This window comes from Mus caroli, chromosome 12 (assembly GCF_900094665.2).
Source record: "Mus caroli chromosome 12, CAROLI_EIJ_v1.1, whole genome shotgun sequence".
Taxonomy (NCBI): Eukaryota; Metazoa; Chordata; class Mammalia; order Rodentia; family Muridae; genus Mus; species Mus caroli.
Genome location: NC_034581.1, coordinates 93,218,565 through 93,238,721, shown reverse-complemented (window position 1 = coordinate 93,238,721; position 20,157 = coordinate 93,218,565). Strand labels below are relative to the sequence as shown.

The 20,157-nt window shown below is 42.2% G+C and overlaps 1 protein-coding gene across 3 annotated transcripts in view; it reads right to left on the bottom strand.

The window, feature by feature from the left end:
• The window catches only part of Spata7 (spermatogenesis associated 7), a 43,532-nt gene extending 38,342 nt beyond the window's left edge, over positions 1-5,190 (bottom strand). For 2 of the 3 annotated variants that reach the window (XM_021178896.2, XM_021178897.2), the window contains exons 1-2: positions 5,001-5,190; positions 935-1,009 (exon numbers count right to left, since the gene is read on the bottom strand). In XM_021178896.2, coding sequence (XP_021034555.1) covers positions 935-1,009; positions 5,001-5,019 — 94 coding nt within the window. In that variant the 5' untranslated portion in view covers positions 5,020-5,190. The remainder of the gene's footprint in view (positions 1-934; positions 1,010-5,000) is intronic. The other variant, XM_021178898.2, reaches the window with a different exon arrangement.
• Positions 5,191-20,157: the final 14,967 nt, after the last annotated feature.

Genomic DNA, 20,157 nt, shown 5'->3' with positions numbered 1-20,157 from the left:
GAGATAAGAACCAATGCAGCTACATGCTGACAAGTGCTCTGCCTGCATTAGCTCTGCAAGTGCATGCTTGTGTGTGTGTGTGTGTCCGCGCATACACTCCAGAAGATTGAACCTAGGAGCTATGCAAACCCTCTACCCCTGAGGTATATAGCCCCAGCACTTTTTACTTTTTTTTTTTGAGAAAAGCTCTCATTAAGTTCCCAGAATGGCCTTGATCTCAAGCTACAGCCCAGGCATGCCATAAACTTACTATCCTCCTGCCTCAGTCTTTCAGATACTGGTATTACAGGTTTGCAGCACCAGATATTGCTTCAAAGGTTTGTTTGTTTGCTTGTTTTTTGTTTTTGTTTTTGTTTGCTTTTGTTTTTGTTTTTGTTTTATTTTTTTAAATAGGCTTTTCTAGCTGTTTCTGTGAATACACTTTGGTACAAAGAAATAAAATGAAATAATTAAAAATTTCATCATTTTTTTTTCTTATTTGGAGGGGACAGTATGAAATATTTTTCATAGAAATAAGAACAATGGGTTTAAATTGTTTTTCCTAAAACCAATGCCAAAAATATTTAAGTTATAATTACAAAAATTATTTTAGGTTAATATTAAAATTTTACTTTGGACACCTTTATCACTTGACAATCATCAACTTAATAAGGCAGACATGCTTTCAACCAGACCGTGTGCTGGCAAAAGTAGCCCCTGGTTGTGGCAGGGTGGGAAAGCAGGGGCAGCTAGGTTCACAATCAGGGCACAACAATAGTTCGACATTATGACCCCCAAACTGAGTCCAAAGAATGCCTACGACATTTAGTTCTAATTGCTGATATGAAGTGCAGGCAAGTGTCTCTTAAGAGAGCTGTGTCCTCAGGTCACGGACCGCCCAGCACAGAGAACAGTGAGTTTCTAACACGGCTTCAGCTGTATGTCGCTCACTTACCGTTACTCTTGGTGCTCAGGTGTCCTGTAAACAGGCATGGTGGGCTGTATCTGGGGAGGACAGAGGTTGCTCTGACTTTCAACAACAAAAAAAGACAAATTAGGACATGGGAAACACAACTTTCATAAAAAACAATATAGAATTTTAAAAATAACACATTTATTTTATTTTTTTTTAAAGATTTATTTATTATATGCAAGTACACTGTAGCTGTCTTCAGACACTCCAGAAGAGGACGCCAGATCTCGTCGCGGATGGTTGTGAGCCACCATGTGGTTGCTGGGATTTGAACTCTGGACTTTCGGAAGAGCAGTCGGGTGCTCTTACCCACTGAGCCATCTCACCAGCCCAACACATTTATTTTTAAATAAAGTTGCTATTCAGCTAGGCATGGTGGTGCATACCTATAATCCCAGCAGTTCAGAGGCAGAGGCAGGCAGATCTTTGAATTCCAGGCTAGACTGGTCTATATAAAAAGTTCAAATCCAGCCAGGGCTAAATAATAACACCCTGTCTCAAAAAAAAAAAAATCATTGTTATGTTACTACCAACAAAAATTTATCTAATAGGAAAAATCCTATGACCACAGATTGAACTTTTTTTTTTTTTTTTTTTTTTTTTTTTTTTAAGGAAATAAGGGTTGGGAGGATGGCTCAGGTGATAAAGTGGCCGTCAAATACGCACCAAGGAAAGACCTGAGTTTGGAATCCACATAAAAAGCCAGGCCTGGCAGCACATGCTTTTACTCCAGCTTTGGAGGGGATAGGGTGGGCACAGATAGGTCCCTGACACTCTGTGACAAACTACTGTAGCTGAACCAATGAGCTTCAAAAGGCACTGCCAGTTTTAGTTGTAACTTGACACAACCTAAAATTACCTGTAAAGAGTCTCAGTGAGAGAGTGCCTACGCTGCATGTAGACCTTTAAGCTCCCACTGTTGGGGAATACCCATCGAGATAGTTCATCACAGAATAGACATACAATAGTGGGAGGCCTTGTCTTAAAAGATAAAGGTGGAGAACACCGGGGAGACACTTGACCTCAGCTCCCAACCGACACACAGGTGCACACCTCCCCCTTTTTTTTTTTAAAGAAAACAAACTATTTTATGTGAAGCACTGTATGTATTGGGGATCTGTGCCTGGCAAGTGCTCTCCACTGAACTGTTTTCAAACTAAGTTATTTTCAGAATGGTTTACTTTGAGACTTTATTTTTACTGGATGAAGTGATCAATAGATCATTTATGTCACTTGATATATAATGATTTTATTTTGTTCACTACTGACACATTGGATTTTTGTTTTGAGATAATATATATTTTGAGTTATATTTATTATATTATTTTCTTTTGAGATTAGGTCTTACTATACTGCCCAGGCCAAGGCTGGTCTTGAATTCCTGGACTCAAGTGATCCTGCCTCAGCCATCCAAGCAATTGGAATCACAGGCACACACCAATGTACCCAACTAAACACACTATATTTAAAGAGAATTCCAAGAATGTAAAAATAGTGTCTGTTCTTTCAGACTTCATGGGATTAGAAAATTACATAGACACCATCACAAAATAATTTCTTTCTCCACAATTTAATTGTGTTTGGTAATGATATTTAAAAAGGAGCAGAATTTCAGTGTTGTTATAACTACTGTATAGAACATGAATACTGTAATCCCCAGGCAGCTTTTTTTGGTTGTTTCTTCTTCATTTATTTACATTAAGATATGCACTCACTGGTTTCTAACATTCCTAACAGATAAATGTCATGTTAAAACTCACAGGGCTGCAGTGAGGCCTAGACAAGTCATTTCACCTGGGCCCTCTCTCAGGCATTGCTCCCTCCAATGCGGACATTTTTCTGTTTCTTGATATGACTTTTTTTTTTTTTTGCCAATGCAAGTGTTAGGTAATACTGTAGTAATTATTACTTATAGCTACTTTTATGACTGTTTAACAATCCTTTCTACTCATTTAAATAACTTAGGCACAGGTTCTATATCTTGACTGGACCCAGAATGATCTGAAAGCAGTCTCAAGCTAAATGCCCAGAAAAAGAGCAGTCTTGTCTAAATTAAGACTAAAAATTGCTGCATGAGATGGATGTGGTGTTGGTGGGGCAGTCAAATTCTTCAGCTCGGTTTCCTAGACAATTTGATTTTATTAGCAATCAGAAGAAACTTCACTGAGGAAAAAAAAATGGTGTTTCAGGACTTTCCCAACATTTCTGCAATTTTAGGACTAGGTCACTTTTAAAGGTATTTCCAAGGGAATGACAGATTAAAAAACCTTTCCCAAGCTCTTCTCAGTTGGCTGTCCCGACAGGTTGTCCATGAATGGTGGACCAATAGTCTCATTTTTTTCCCCTTTCTCCCCCCCCCCCCGTCAGACACTGGAAACAGAGCCTTACAGGTGATCAAGCCTACCTCCCCATTTTTCAAAAACTAAGGCTTGGCAAAGTAACTGGCAGGACGCCTCACTAGTTGCTATCAGAGACTAGATACAAGACCTCACTAGTTGCTATCAGAGACTAGATACAAGACCAGCTGTTCTTCAGGCTGATGGCTTTCTGCCGTATCACACTCTTGAAGGCTGACCTCACAAAAGAATTTGCTTACTGTGAGGAAGTGAGGAATGTTTTTCCTTGGGTATCTTTAGTATCTAGTATTCTGAAATAGCTGAGGGAACTAATAAAATCTAAGATGGGTTACTTTAAACTAAAATTAAGCATTGAAGCTTCAACTAAATGAATGGTTACTTATAATTTAGTATATAAAAACTGGCCCAGATACTTATCGAATATAACATTTATACCAGGAACAATGTTATTAATATGTGTTATGGGCTAAAACTGAAGTCACCTAAAAGTATAAACCCTTTTACATTTGTCACCTCATTTAAAAATAAACACCAAAACCTCACAAAGTCTATTACTAAACAAATGTAAGTAAAAGAACTTGAGGGTTTTAGCTTCTTAGTCTGGGGCTTGTTCTGTGACCAACCATGACACTAGGGGAATTATTTATAATCTTTTGTTTTATTCATTTCAAAATATAAATAATACCCATTTAACAGGATTTGTGTGTGAACAAGTGTTGGGTTACGGGTGGGACACTGCAAAGGTTTCAAGTTTATTTTGTAACCATTTCTGAAGACCGTAACAGCATTTGGTGTGTGTGTCTCTAGAGCTTAGGTTGGGATGGTGTCTGAATACCCTCCCCGCTGACCTTGTATGCTAAGCAAAACACTTATTTTGATCAATTATTGTAGAATAAAGGTGCATGCAAGATGAAAGCAAGGTTTAATTAATCATTAGCAGGTCGATTCAAAGGTACAGTTTAAATAGACAGCACCAGTCCTCTGTGTGAGTGGGGGTGGGTGTGTTGCCTATTTCGGTCTTAAGAAAGAATACTTCGACTAGACTGATTTGCAACGATTTATGGGTAGAGGTCACAAACTACTTCACACACCCCACTTGACTCAGGTGTACACTGTTATTATGGGTAGTCTTTTGCTGTTAAACATTCAGTCCAACGACCAGCCACATTGGAAGTTTATTACAAATGCAGTATCCCAGCTCCTACCTTGGAGCCACTGAATTATAACCAGCTCTGGGTGAGTCAGTTCTGGAGGGAGGGAGAGAAGGAGGGAGGGAGGGAGTGGAAGATTTCATGTACTTAAAATGCACCTCGAGCTTGCTGTATATTATCTGCACTTAATCCCCAAGAACTCCGTGGCATGGGTATTTACCCACTACATTCAAGATGAGGAAACTGAGGGTCGTTTCTGTGAAAGCAGCCGGCCTGATCTGGGGCTCAGGTCAGACTTCAAAGACCAGGCTAGTATTCCGCCTAGAAGATACCCAAGTGATACAGGCTGCAGGGTCCCAGGATCAGGGGATGGATGTCAGGGCGACAAACTCAAGATCAGGCTGGAAATCAAAGAGCCGGGCATGCGGAGTCGCCCTGAGCTCAGGGCCTTTCTAGTTCCAGCCATTACCCTGCGACACTGAAGGAGGTGGCAGGCGACCTTAAAGGCCATGGGCAGCCTGGACCCGCGCAGTCCCTTACCTCTCCGGCTGCCATCCATGCTTAGTCTTCCTGCGGCCTCCGCGGTTGTGTCCCCTTGGTTCTTACTGGGATCAAGCTGAGCTCCCCCCCGCAGCGGAGGTGAAAAGGAAAAGACCAGGACCGCGGGGGCGCAAAGGGTCACAGCGACGGTCGTCAGGGCGGTTGCTAAGGGCCGGCTCCGCGGCTACAGATTATGACGTCACAACATAGGGACGTGTGCTCCTAGGCCCCGCCCCGCCCACAGCACTCCCGCCTACAGGAAGTGCCAGCAGCCCGCGGGAGGATGGCCACCGGTCCCAATCTGTTGTTCTGGGAGCCTGGCAGTTATCCAGAGTGAACTGTCCGGAAAGCAAGTCATATCTGCTTCTGCCACCATACCCACTTTTAACTTGGATGCCTGTGATTCGAACTCAAGTCCCCAAGCTTGCAGCGCAAGCGCTCTTGACACAGCAAGACCTTGCAGCTACTCCCCCCCCCAAACCCCAAGTTTGTATTGTAAGCATTGCAATTAGTGTGAATTTCCTTTCTGCCTACTGAGTTCCTCAGCTCCTGCACTCGCTCTCCCTTTATCTTTAAAGCAGCAAAGATCGGTTCATTTTGAATGGAAGAAGGCAGTGAGAAAAGGGTGGATGCATTCCGTTGCTTTCTGCGAGTTGTTCATTTTTGCAGTAGTTAATTGTGTATCCATGGAAATAAGATCAGAACGGGGTAGAGGGAGTGCAGAAAGCATTCTGTCCCGCTAGGCTTCTCAGCAACCCGTTCTTGAACTTTTAGGCTGGATGGGTAAGTCCTTGTTGTGGTATCATATAGCAGTATTCCTGGGCTCTGCCCACTAGAAGACCACAACCCATTGATTGCAACCTAATTGCAACCAAAAACGTCACTAGGTATTGCCAAAGGTTGCCTGAGGAGGAAACTACATCCCATCTGAGAACCTCTGGAGTCACAGGAAGCATACCGGATTCCGAGCCAGATTTGCGAACTTTGAGCGTCTAGATATTATGGTTGATTTTTATGGCACCCTAATGAAAGTTAGAACCTCCAGAATAGGGAGGCTTTCCTGATTGCCTTAAGTGATTCGGAAGGGGCTGGGGAGATGGCTCAGCGGGTAAGAGTACTGACTGCTCTTCCAGAGGTCCTGAGATGTTGGCTCGCAACCATCTGTAATGGGATCTGATGTCCTCTTCTGGTATATCTGAAGAGAGCAATGGTGTACTCATATGCATTAAATAAATAAATAAATAAATGATTTGGAAGACCCACTCTGACTGAAGGTGTTATTGTCTACTAGCAGTCCAGATGTAAATGGTCATGGCTGAAAAGGAAGATAGCTCACCTCTTCTGGCTTCTGGCTTGTCCTTTCTTCAAGTTGCTTTCTTCTTCTGCTGTGGTTGAATCCTTCCACACCAGAACCAGTTCTTTTCAGTTTTCTATCAGGATCTAAGGATCAGCAGCTCTCTCTTTCAGTTTTTTTTTTTTTTCACCAGATCAGGACAGCTGAGGCATCCAGCCTTGTGGACAGAGCAACTATGCCAGCCTCCCCAGTGAGAGATGGTCACCATGGGGTGGGGGTGGGGGGTTACTCTGACTACAAAGGCACTCAAGGATGAAGAAACTACTGAGTTCTCAGCCTCTCAGCTGTAATTCAGCTGTGTTTGCTATTTGTAAGCTGACTTAATAAGTACACACACACACACACACACACACACACACACACACACACACAGAGTCATTCTGTTGGGTTCTGCTCCTTTATAGAACTCTGTGGACAGTGCTATCTCTAGGCAGCTCGTATAGAGGAATTTCAATCCAGCAACACGGCTACTCTGGCTGGAATAGACACACCTTTAATCCCAAGCAATGAAAGTAAGGTTAGTTTACAGAAGGAAGGAGCATGTTTGAAAGGGCAGGTCAGTGAGTCAGTGTAGTTGAATTCAGTCAGTTGGGGTCAGTGCAGTGAGTGTGGTGAAGTGGACTGGAGTTCATTCGTGAGTTTATGCAGTTCAGTGCAGGTCCACAGAGGCAGGTAAAGCCAGAGAAGGATCAAGAAGATTAGAATAAATTTCCAGAGTTAGTTTGAAGCCAAACAGAGCAATTCAGTGAGAAGCTGAGAGAAGCCAGTTTGAATCAGTCATCTTGGTGAGGGAGGAGTTTGAGCTAGAATAGCTGAGTTAAACCAGTCAACTGGAGTTCAGAAAGACCTAGCAAGGGTGAGCTTATTTAGCAGTTAGCCTCCAAGAATATAACTACATCAGTTGAATAAAAAAAATATTTTGTAATATGGCTTTGGATTGTGTAGAAAAGCAAATTGAGCAAGCCTTGAGGAGCAAGCTGGTAAGTAGTGTTCCTCCAGGGTCAGCTTCTAGGTTCCTGCCTTGAATTCCTGTCCTGACTTCCCTTCATGATACACTGTAAATTGTAAGTTGAAACAAACCATTTTATCCCTAAGTTGCTTTTGGTGGAGGTGTTTTATCATAGCAATAGAAATAAGATAGCTAAGATAGCTTACAAGTTTGATCATGAATTAAATTTTAAGCCTGGCTGAGCCACGGGTCCCTGTTTATGTAAATGAAAGGGATGCTGGAAGTCGTGCATATAAAAGTGTTATGATATGGACATTGCCTGTCCAAGAAAATGTGGTACTCTGCATGTTGTCAGGGTTTTCTTTTCTAAGACTTCTGTTTCAGAAGAGCCAAATATGAAGAGAGCTAGGCTTAAGGAAAGTAAAGCAGAAATCCTATAACAATGAAAGGAGGAAAAAAACCCAGGAGTACTACTCAGCTATTAAAAACAATGAATTTATGAGATTCTTAGGCAAATGGATCTGGAGGGCATCATCCTGAGTGAGGTAACCCAATCACAAAAGAACATACATGATATGCACTCACTGATAAGTGGATATTAGCCTAGAAACTTAGAATACCCAAGATACTATTTGCAAAACACACAAAACTCAAGAAGAAGAAAGACCAAAGTGTAGATACTTCGTTCCTCCTTAGAACGGGGAACAAAATACCCATGGAAGGAGTTACAGAGACAAAGTTTGGAGCTGAGATGGAAGGAAGGAAGGAAGGAAGGAAGGAAGGAAGGAAGGAAGGAAGGAAGGAAGGAAGGACCATCCAGAGACTGCCCTACCCGGGGATCGATCCCATAATCAGCTACCAAATGCAGACACTATTGCATATGCCAGCAAGATTTTACTGACAGGACCCTGATATAGCTGTCTCTTGTGAGGCTATGTCAGTGTCTGGCAAATACAGAAGTGGATGCTCACAATCATCTATTGGATGGAACACAGGGCCCCCAATGCAGGAGCTAGAGAAAGTTCCCAAGGAGCTAAAGGGGTCTGTAACCCTATAGGTGGAACAACAATATGAACTAACCAGTACCCTCAGAGCTCATGTCTCTAGCTGCATATGTAGCAGAAGATGGTCTAGTCGGCAATCATTGGGAGGAGAGGCCCTTGGTCTTGCAAAGATGATATGCCCCAGTACAGGGTGGATTGGGGAGGAGGGCAGGGGGAGGGTATAGGGGACTTTCGGGATAACATTTGAAAGGTAAATGAAGAAAATATTTAATAAAAATTTGTTTAAAATAAAAAAAAGAATTTTACTAGAAAAAAAACAAAAAACAAAAACAAACCAGAATCCAAGTTCTGACAATGCTCAGAATAGTGGTATGTTAAGACATAGGGAGGAGAGAAAATTGGACTTGAAATACGATGATTCTATGTCTCCAACAATAGTTTGGATGATGCAGAGTAAGGGGACCAAGGGAGATTGCAGCTGTGGCCCAGAGGTCAAGAACATCTACTGCTCCTGCAGAGGACCCAAGCTCAGTTCCCAGCTACCACATCCAGCAGCTCACAATTAACTTCAGCTTCAGGGCATCTGATACCTTTGGCCTCCAATGACTCCTTCACTGATGTGTGTACACCCACACATACTCAGTTAAAAATAAAATCTTTTTTAAAAGACAGAATTGGATAGTATGTAGAAAGCAGAAAATTTTATTCCTACTCATTGTTACTTAAAATTCTAAGATTCCCTAAGGCATTTATTACACCATTAGCAACTTAAAAATTCACCTTGCTTGTAATGCTGTGCATAATCAGTCTCCAGTAAGCATTTGCTGAGTTGGACGAGAGCTGAAATTTAGAGGGCAAACTGAAGAAGGCAACACAACAATTTGGGTCACTAGAAAGAGATGCGAGCTCCTCTTATCAAAGCAGATAAAAATATTCTGCTCTGGGTCCTTTGGGTATATATTATGGCTTCCATTTTTGTGGGTATTTTTTTTAAAATATGGAATTCCTGTGTGTGTGAACATGTATGTCTCTACATGTATTTTTTATTATTATGGTTTTTCTTTGTCTATTTTTCTTGTTTTTGTATTATTCTCATTTGTTCGTTTATTTATTTATTTATTTATTTGGTTTTTTTGAGACAGGGTTTCTCTGTATAGCCCTGGCTGTCCTGGAACTCACTTTGTAGACCAGGCTGGCCTTGAACTCAGAAATCCACCTGCCTCTGCCTCCCGAGTGCTGGGATTAAAGGCGTGCGCCACCATGCCCAGCTGTTTTATTGTATTTTACTATTATTCTTTAGATGCCTGTTTTCCAACAAGAGACCAAAAGTCTATGTGAATCTGGATGGGAGAGGAGGCAAGGAAGAACTGGGAGGAGTAATGGCGAGGAAACTGTAATCAGAATATATTGTATGGAAAAACCTAGTTCCAATGAAAGAAAAAGCATACTCTACTTTGAAGTAGGAAAGAGGCTGCCTGGTTGGGAGAGGGCAGGAGACGGGAGAAGGCCTTGAAGTTAGCAGTGCCTGGTGTTTGACTCTCTCTGAGAACCATCCTCGGTTTGGTGTTTCTCTTTAAAGCCTCAATGTTGTTCTGTCCTTTCAAGAATGAACGCAACAGGGTCAGTTAATTTCCAGTTCTGCAATGAATATATTACTGCAAGTGAAATTTAACTTGTCCTTGGGTTTTACTCTCTGTGTGTGAACAAGAGACAACACCTTTTCTCAGAGACAATCCAAGTCTTGACCACAGGCACATACATAGCTGGTATAAATTATTGCGGGGTTAAGCTCCCAAGAGACCTTTTCACTTGGGATCAGTACTAGTTATGTTGACCTCTGGGAAGGAGACATGATTCTGAAGACCCTTTGCTGGATCTTTTCCACATTCAGAAATTACTTCAGTAATAGATTGCTGTTATTCATATTCAGAAATTGACACATCCATGTTTAGGAAAGAAAAATATGATCCTCTTGAGTAAATTGTCCAGTGAAGGACAATGGTTTCATTGTGTATGTGTTGAAAAGATGCTCAAAATTATGATTTGGATTTCGTTTTGATATTGTCTTAGGCCACTTTTTATCTTATGTCTTCTCTCTATTGAGAATAGAGTGGCTTTAAATTTTCTGCTTTTATTTTTTTATTTGTGTGTGTGTGTGACTGCACTTGTGTGTGTCCTCAGAGTCCAGATGAGGACTTGAGTCTCCTAGAACTAGAGTTGTAGGCAGTTGTGGGACACCGTGTGCGTACTGGGCTCGAACTCCAACCCTTTGTAAGAGCAAGACATGCTTCTAACTACTGAGCCAATCAACTCCCCAGCCTGCTCTTCTCTTATTTTAATGGTTTAATTAGATCTCTCGAGTTGTATAATTTCTAAGCCTCTGGGGTGGTAATATAAATAAAAACAATTATGTATAAACAATATGTACCATCTAACCTTATAAAACATGTAGTCTGTGTTCGTTATATTTTAATGCTTTATTATTGTACACTTAATTTCTATTTTGTAGCTAGTACATTTCACAGTACAGAATGCTCCTAAAATGGTGCTTACCTCTGGACGTGCCTAGAAGTGTCAGTGAAAATTATCCACTGAATGCAGAAAAGTGACACAAGAGACAAAAGGTCAAAGCTCTATCATTGCTTTTATTGAGTTATTATAAAATATTATTATGACATTTAACATTTTAAATCACACTGTATTTATTTATGTTTGCATATGTATATATGTATGTATGTATGTGCACACATATCACAGCATGTGTGTTGGAGTTAGAGGGCCAGTTTTCTCCTCCCACTGTTGGGCTATCAGGCTTGGTGGCAAGTGTCTTTGCCTGCTGAGCTTTCTCTCCTGACCATGAAGGTTTTTTGTTATTTAGTTTTAGTGTTTTTTTTTTTCTTCTAATGTGAATGAGTATTTTGCTTGTCTGTCTGTGCACCATGTGCATGCCTGGTGTCCATGGAGGCCAGAAGGCTTCAGATCCCTTGGGACTGACGTTTTAGATGGTTGTGAGTCGCCTTGTGGGTGCTGAAATTTGAACCCAGTTCCTCTGGAGGAGCAGCCAGTGTTCTCAGCCACTGAGCCATCTCTCCAGCCCCTCTACTAACATATCTTAATCCTGAAGGTTCTAAAGGACAAAAAGAAGGAAAATCATGGACTCTTTTTGGATTATCCATCAGGGCCAAGTAAAACCATATAGAATGAAAAGATACATGAGCACGCTGTGTGTCCTCAAACATTTAGAATGAAAAGATGTGTGGGTGCTTTGTGTGGCCTCAGTTCTGTACAAAGTCCTTTACGTTTCAGTGACTGAAAACTTCTAGGGAATCTGAGCTCCCCCACCCCCTTTAAGCCATTTCTCAATGTGATTCATTTAAAAGGCAATCGACACAATGTACGTTTAAAGTGTGTGGCTATTGATCTGAAATGGATTAATTCTCTGCTTGTCACTAGAGGGGGCTTTAGGAAAGGCTTAAGCGCCATCCGAGTGAGAAAAATCAGCAACGACGACGTGCAAGCAATATTAACCCACAGGCCTCTTACCCAGGGACTGTAAGGTGCAAACACTGTAAGAAATGACTCTTGGGTTGGGTTGTTTCAGTTATAGTTAAAGGCAGAACGAGAGCTTCTCTTTCAAGGGCAGGGGAAGCTTTTGCTATGATCTAAAAGTCCCCAGTGGATAAAAAACAATCTCCATCATTGTCAACCTATAATTTGATTTTTCTTAATTTTATTGTTTAAAGCAAGAGACAGTAGGAATGTCTATAATTCTTTATGAAGTGATATGTGTCTAATGGGAATACAGGTATACAAACAGGGATAATAAGATCTACTGACCTCAAGTGATCATTCTGACTTATCTTAAGCAAGAGAGAACACTGATCCCCGAACATAAACAGACTCTTGTCCCTGACCACTCTTATGAGCCACATAGGGTTTTATGTAGTTTTGTGGTATTAGATATTGAACATTGTACTTCAGGGTCTTATGTTTTCTAGACAAGCAAGCTCTCTATTGCTAATATCTACCTAGCCCTTAGTTTTTGTTTATTTGTTTTGAGACATGGTTTCTCCAAATTGGCTTTTAGCTCATGATATTTTTTTTGGGTTGAGTTCTGAGATTATAGATTATAGATTATAGATTCAACCCACTACACATTGCAGCGGTTCTCAACCTGTGGGTTGTGACCCCTTTGCGGGCATCAAAAAAATAATTCATGGGGATTGAATATCAGATACCCTGAAGAGCTGGTGTTTACATTACAATTGATAACAGTAGCAAAATAACAGTTATGCAGTAGCAATGAAATAATTTTATGGTTTGTGTGTGTGTGTGTGTGTGGGGTGTCACCACAACATGAGGGCCTATATTAACGCAGCATTAGGACGGTTAAGAAACACTGCCATAGTGCTTAGATTGCACTTTAAAATAGTTTTACTTTTATTTTATGTGTATGTCTGTGCACTGGGTAAGTTCAGTGTCTGTTCAGGCCAGAAGGGGATGATGTTGGATGCCCTGGAACTGGAGTTACAGATAGCTATGAGCCACCATATGGGTCCTCTGAGACCCATAGCTGATACTCCTAACTGCTGAGCCTCCTCTCCATCCCTCCCTACACATTTTAATATGCTTATTCCCACAATCCAGTTTTATTGCCCCTGTGTTTGACAAGTGCACAAGACTGTATTTCAGTAGGCAGCTTGGCTGGCTTCATGTTACCAGATTTATTCACATTTTGACCTTTTGGTGAAGGCTGCCAAGATTTCAACATCAGGTCCACTGATAATTGTCACAGTCCTCTGTCTTTGTTTCTTCCCAGCTGTGCTCTTCAAAAATTTTCATTCAATTAAGAGAACAAGTCTCTATGAAGATAACTCACTCATTTGTTGGTTACTAGGCAACGTGTTCTTATAGCCTAGGGACGTTTTATATACTCTTCTACTGCCGATCAACTGTCACAATGAGTTAGAAGGATACCCAGCCTAAGGATCCAATTATTTGTACTGAAGGCATTCATTCTCTGTTTATAGATAGATGGCACTGCCCCTGAGAACAGATCGTAACAACAACAACAACAACACACACACACACAAAGAGGAAAACAAAAGTTACAACCAAGTTGTTCATCTAGCCAGACAATTCCACTTAAGAAAAGAATTTAGAGATTATGTTTCTCATTCACTTGAGCCAAATATCTTCCAAGGAGCAAGTTAAGGGAAGAAGGGCTTATTCTGGCTCATGTGTTGAGAGGTGCAGTCTATCACAGCGAGAAAAGCATGGTGAGGTTCCTGGCAGCTTGCAGCCCCGTCGATGGGAACTTTTGGGCTGGAACTGGACGGGCTATAATGCACGAGTCCTGTTCTGTGGAACTAGACCAGGCTATAACACGTAAGTCCTGTTCTGTGGTTCTGTTTGCCAGCAAGGTTCCATGTTCAAAAGTTTATGCAACCTTCCCAAAACAGTGTCCCCAGGAGGAGATCAGTTAGCTGATCAAACACATGAGCCTATGGGACCTATGGCCATTTTATATCCAAATGTAACAATTTGCTTAGAAGTAACTCCTTTAGAATGGTTAAGCAAACAAGCTTAGAGAGTGGAGGTGAGCGTGACCCTTGACCCCTCAGACATCATTCTGTCTCTTATTTGACTCAGCTTATTTTCTCTCTTGCCTTGCTGTAAACTCTTTTTCTGTAAACAATTAGCATTCTTGAGGCTGGAGAGCTGGCTCAGCAGTTAAGAGCACTGACTCACAACCATCTGTAATGAGATCTGACGCCCTTTTCCGAAGGTCCTGAGTTCAAATCCCAGCAACCACATGGTGGCTCACAACGATCTGTAATGAGATCTGGCACGCTATTCTGGTGTGTCTGAAGACAGCTACAGTGTACTTATATATAATAATAAATAAATCTTTGGGCTGGAGCAAGAGATCCTCAATTCCCAGCAACCACATAATGGCTCACAACCATCTGCACAGCTACAGTGTACTCATATACATTAAATAAATAAATAAATAAATCTTAAAAAACAATTAGTATTCTTAATGCTTTGTGTTTTAAAGCAAAATCTAAATTATCCAACAGTATGAAATTGTCTTTTTGGGCTGGTGAAATGACTCAGCAGGTAAGATCACCAATTGCTCATCCGAAGGTCCTGAGTTCAAATCCCAGCAACCACATGGTGGCTCACAACCATCTGTAATGAGATCTGAAGCCATCTTCTGGTGTGTCTGAAGACAGCTACAGTGTGCTTATTTATAATAATAAGTAAATCTTTGGGCCGGAGCAAGCAGAGAGTGAGTGGGGTTGACCGGAGAGAGCAGAGGTCCTAAATTCAATTCCCAACAACCACATGAAGGCTCACAACCACCTGTACAGCTACAGTGTACTCATACACATAAAATAAATAAATAAATCTTTAAAAAAACCCTGTCTTCTCTAAGGTTTATTTTTATGTGTATGGATTTGTTTTACTGAATATATATGTTATATGTATAACATATATATTTATACATGCATATCACATTCATGCCTTCTACACATGGAAGTCAGAAGAGGCCCCCTGGGTGGGTTATTGCTGGTTGTGAAACAACACCATTGCTGGGAACTGAACCTGGATCCTCTGGAAGAGCACTCTTAACCACCAAGCCATCTCTCCAGTCCATAATTTCATTTTTTAAAGAAGCTTTTGGAGGGGCTAGGAGGAAGCCAGCAAACACTAAATCAAAAGGATCCTGGAGAAGATAAATTATGATCCTACAGACCTGTTTCCCTGGCTCCTGATTTAGTGCTTACTAAGTCAGGGAATGGGCAGCGAGACAAAGGATCCCAGGGTCTTGATTAATCATGCTTCCTCCCTTAGCACATGCTACCCAAATAGTAGAAAAGTGATGTTTATAAATCCTCATGTTCACACAAAATGGAGAAGGTGAGGTTGCTTAAGTGTTTCACCTTAGACAAACCAGTCTTAAAACTGTCATTGATAAATGAGATAAAATATAATTTAAAGTAACATTTTTTCATTTGGAAACAGAATCTTACTATGTAGGATTGACTAGCCCTGGAACTTACTGTGTAGACCAGTCTGGCACCAGACTCACAGAGATCCTTCTGCCTCTGCCTCCCAAACACCGGGGTTAAATATGTGTGCCACCGTGCCTGGCCTAAAGACCTGGCCTCTGGGGCCTGGCAGAGGGCCAAGGAACTAACTAGCTAAGGCTCTAACAGTCTTCGGACAAGAACTACACAGACGAGGCTAAACTGCAGAGCTCCCTCACACCCTGGCAAGGATACACTCTGCTCTTTCCTGTTGACTGAGGTCCCTGATGAATGGAATCCTATCTGCTGACAGTGGTAACTTACTCAATAGAAAACCCCTCTCCTTTGGCTTCCTTCTCTTCTCTGTCTCACTTCTATACCCTGCTGGACACCTAGTGAGATTACTTTTCTCATGAATTATTGCACTTGAGTCTTCAACCAGGGTCAGCGTCAGGAGAGGGAAACTGTGACAGCCAAGCTCTCTGTAAACCATGAATATGTGCTGTCCCTTCTGCCAGTCTCACGGGCATAATGGTGTTTTACAGGTGAAGAAACCAGGTCCTTCATTAAGCACGTGGAGCCAATAGCAGCAGAGCCTGGTTCAAAGTAAGTTGATTCCAGTCTACGCTTAATGGTTGTAGACTGCCACTTGCCACTTGGCAGGATCTCTGAAGGAATCCAACTCCTGATGATCCGTTTGAAGCAGCTAAAAGCTCTGAATGACCGGAGAGCATGTAAGAGAATCAGAGAGAATCCCATCACGTTCTGAGGGAAACGTGATCTAAAGACCATGTGCCTAGTGCATAATTATTACAGAAGTAATACGTGGCAGTTTTTCAGTTTATGGAAGCCATTGATGTTACTTTTTCTTGCCTTTCCCATAAATAAATAAATAAATAAATAAATAAATAAATAAATAAATAAATAGATAAATGGATAAATGGATAAATGAATGAATAAATAAATGATGTTACTTTTCCTTGCCTTTCCAATAAATAAATAAATAAATAAATAAATAAATAAATAAATAAGCGAGCATATTTTTCCAGGGTGAAATAATTGTTCTTCATCTTAAGGCAAGTGGCAGTCATTTTAGGTCAAGGGCAAAGGAATCAACTTAAGGGAGGGAGAGAAACTGGACTCAATGGTGCCCCATGTCATGTCAGAGAATAACGCATGCTGCTCTTTAAAGAGGGAAGATTTAGGGGCTGGAGAGAGGACTCTGTGGTGAAGGGCACTTGCTGCTCTTGCGGAAGACCTGAGTCTGGTTTCCAGCACCCAAGTCAGACAGAATACAACTGCATGTAAATCTAGTTCTAAGGGATTGGAAGGCCTCTTCTGGCTTCCCCAAGCACCCATATTCACATACACATGCACACACACAATTTAGGAGGAGTGGACACTGGTGTTCAGAGAACACTCTTAGTGCTAAGGAGTGTGTGTGTGTGGTCTGTAGTACATGAGGAAGTGGCATGCACTGAGAAACAAGCTTTACAGTGTCTGTTGCCCTGGCAACAAGGGCCATGCAAAACACATTTCCTGTTCATATTTAAATTTTTTATTATGAAGTGACCTTCGAGGTTCTTTTACAGTTGGCTGAGTACAGGAAAGGTGTTTGTTGTGAGCACTTACGCTGTTTGTCTGAAGAGCGTCTTCCTCCTTCGCTTCCAATAGGAAATCCATCTCGGATCCTTTTGATATGGGCTCCCCCTTCTGTCCTTCCCAGGCCCTTCTTGTTTTCTATCCATTGATTATCACAGGAAGGGGCAGTGTCCTTGGTCTAGCAGAGCACTCCCAGCTAGCTGGCTACAGGAACTGGGGTGCATTCAGGACCCTAGAGGCAAGCATCCCACTTCCCCAGAGTATCCACGTCCTTCTCGGCACATAACTGCTGGTGCTACCCACTGAAGCTTCTCTTTATAACTAGGAGCTGTGAGTTCTGGGCTACTGACAGCTACCTTGCTCTGTGTGGGAAAGAGGGAGGAGAAGGAGAAGGGGGAATGAGGAAGAGGATGTGAAAGAAGAGGAGGAAGAGGAGACAGCCTTAAACACATTATTTTACCCCTCCTCAACTATACCTCTAGCTGAGTGAGTTATGCCTCTGGCCCTGCCAGTTTTATGAGCTAATATATTTATTGCTGCCACTAGCAATAAGAGTCTCGAGAAAGCATTTAATATATAGGTAGTATGTCATGCTCTAAGACATCTTTTAATAGCATCATGTCTAGTGTAAATTTTCTCAAGTTGTTGTAAAAGCTAGCTGTTGGAGGCTGTTGGAGGCGGGCATTCGCTGGCTGCTCTGTTACATCCCAGAGCGCCATTTCTCTTGCGTAAGGTTTTGTTACTTGGTACGCTATTGCTCAGTCACAGCATCACATGACTTTTGAGTCCCACCTGTGAGAAAGCAAGCCTCTTGGCAGTTCTTTGGGTCCTCCCTGCATGAAGGCACAAGTCAGCATTTGATATTAATACATCTTCAAGGCTTCTCTCTCATCTCCCCTGCTATTAAAGCTCCAAGCTCAGGCTCGGGCAGATAGGATTTCAGAGGATAATTTAGTTTTTCTTGTGCTTATTTAGGATAATTACCACTTTTCCCTTGATTAATTTTGAAGCATAATTGCTTTAAAAATTATAGTACACTTGAGCATCTGGGGGGACATAGCTCAGTGGTAGTATGTATACTTAGGGCGTGCCTTAGCCAGCAGGGTTTTTTTTTTAATTGGTTATTTTATTTACTTACATTTCAAATGTTATCCTCTTTCCCGGTTTCCCCTCTGCAACCCCCATAATCCCATCCCCCTCTCCCCTGCTTCTATGAGGGTGCTCCCTCACCCACCCACCCACTTCTGCCTCACTGCCCTAGCATGGCCCTATACTGAGGCATCCAGCCAGCCTTCACAGGACCAAGGGTCTCTCCTCCCACTGATGTCTGACAAGGCCATCCTCTGCTACATATGCAGCTGGAGCAATAGGTCCCCCATGTGTACTCTTTGGTTGGTGGTTTAGTCCCTGGGAGCTCTGGGGGGGGGTCTGCTTGGTTAATATTGTTGTTCTTCCTATGGGGTTGCAAACCCCTTCAGCTTCTTTGGTCCTTCCTCCAACTTATCCATTGGGGACCCCATGCTCAGTCTGATGGTTGGCTGCAAGCATTCACATCTGTATTGGTCAGACTCTGTCAGAGCCTCTCAGGAAACATTTATATCAGGCTCCTGTCAGCAAGCATTTTTTGGCATTAGCAATAGTGTCTGGGTTTGGTGGTAGGGCAGTCTCTGGATGGCCTTTCCTTCAGTCAGTCTCTACTCCACAATTTGTCCCTGTGTTTCCTTTAGACAGGAGTGATTCTGGCTTGAAGTTTTTGAGATGGGTGGATGGCCCCATCCCTAAACTGAGGACAGGGCCTAACCTCCGGACTCAGTCTCTACAGGTTCTCTCTCTAGTTTGTTGGGTATTTCAGCTACGTTGGATCCTGGGAGCCTCTTGCTTTCTGGCATCTGGGACTTTCTGGTTTTACTCAGTGTTTTTTTGTTTGTTTGTTTGTTTTTTTGTTTTTGTTTTTTTTAATTTGTTTTGTTTTGGATCCTGGGAGCCTCTTGCTTTCTGGCATCTGGGACTTTCTGGTTTTACTCAGTGTTTTTTGTTTGTTTGTTTGTTTGTTTGTTTGTTTTTTTAAATTTGTTTTGTTTTATTTTGTTTTTTCCAGGAAGAGACACTATGACCATGACAACTCTTATAAGGAAACATTTAATTGGAGCTGGCTTACAGTTCAGAGATCCATTATCATCATGGCGGGAAGCATGGCAGCGTGCAAGCAGATACAGTGCTTGAGAAGTAGCAGAGAGTTCTTCATCCAGATCCCCAGGCAGCAGGAAGAGAGAGTGCCACTGGGTCTGGCTTGAGAATCTGAAACCGCAAAGTCTACCTCCAGTTGACAAGCTTCCTCCAACAGGGCTACAAGTGCCACTCCCTATGAGCCTATGGGGGCCATTTTCATTGAAACCACCACAACTCCAGAGGCACTTGTTGGAGAGAGGAGAATTTGTTTTCATGTGCCCCTTTCTCCTCCTGTGCTTGTTGCTCTGGTGCTAAGGCAAGGAGGAGAAAAAAAGGAAAGGCCCAGCTCCTTGCTTGCCTCATTTCCTCCTGGGTAGTTGACACTGTTATTGTCTATGTGCTCAGTGTGAACGAGTAATGGCTACAGCATACTCTCCATTGTACTGTACTGACAGGCATAGCAATGGTCTAAGGAGACATTTGAGCCCCCACCTTTGACTATCAGTCTACTGAAACTAGGTACCTCATGGGCTGGGTGTATCTTCCAGGAATCTCATATTGGGAGAAGGAAAAGGCTGAAGCCTGGTGCTAGCCAGAGAGGGAACTTGTTTCCCTGAAAGAGAGTTAACATAGTGCTCACAGTTTGTTAGACCACTTTGCAGGAGAGGAAGGGCCCAGCCAGTTATGAGTGGGACCACACACCCTGCCAAGCTATACACACTTCTGGCCTTCTTAAACCCATCCCTTCGGTCAGGACCCTGAAGACAGACCTGGAAGCTAGACACAACTCTTTGTGGCCACACTGAATAAATCTCCATTTTCTAATCTCACTGTTAATTTGGTTCATACTTTGCCCCTTCTTGGAATTGGGAGCAAGGCACCCATGGAAGGAGCTACAGAGACAGAGTTTGGAGCTGAGACAAAAGGATGGACCAGCTAGAGGCTGCCATACCCAGAGATCCATCCCATAATCAGCCTCCAAACGCTGACACCATTGCATACACTAGCAAGATTTTGCTGAAAGGACCCAGATAGAGCTGTC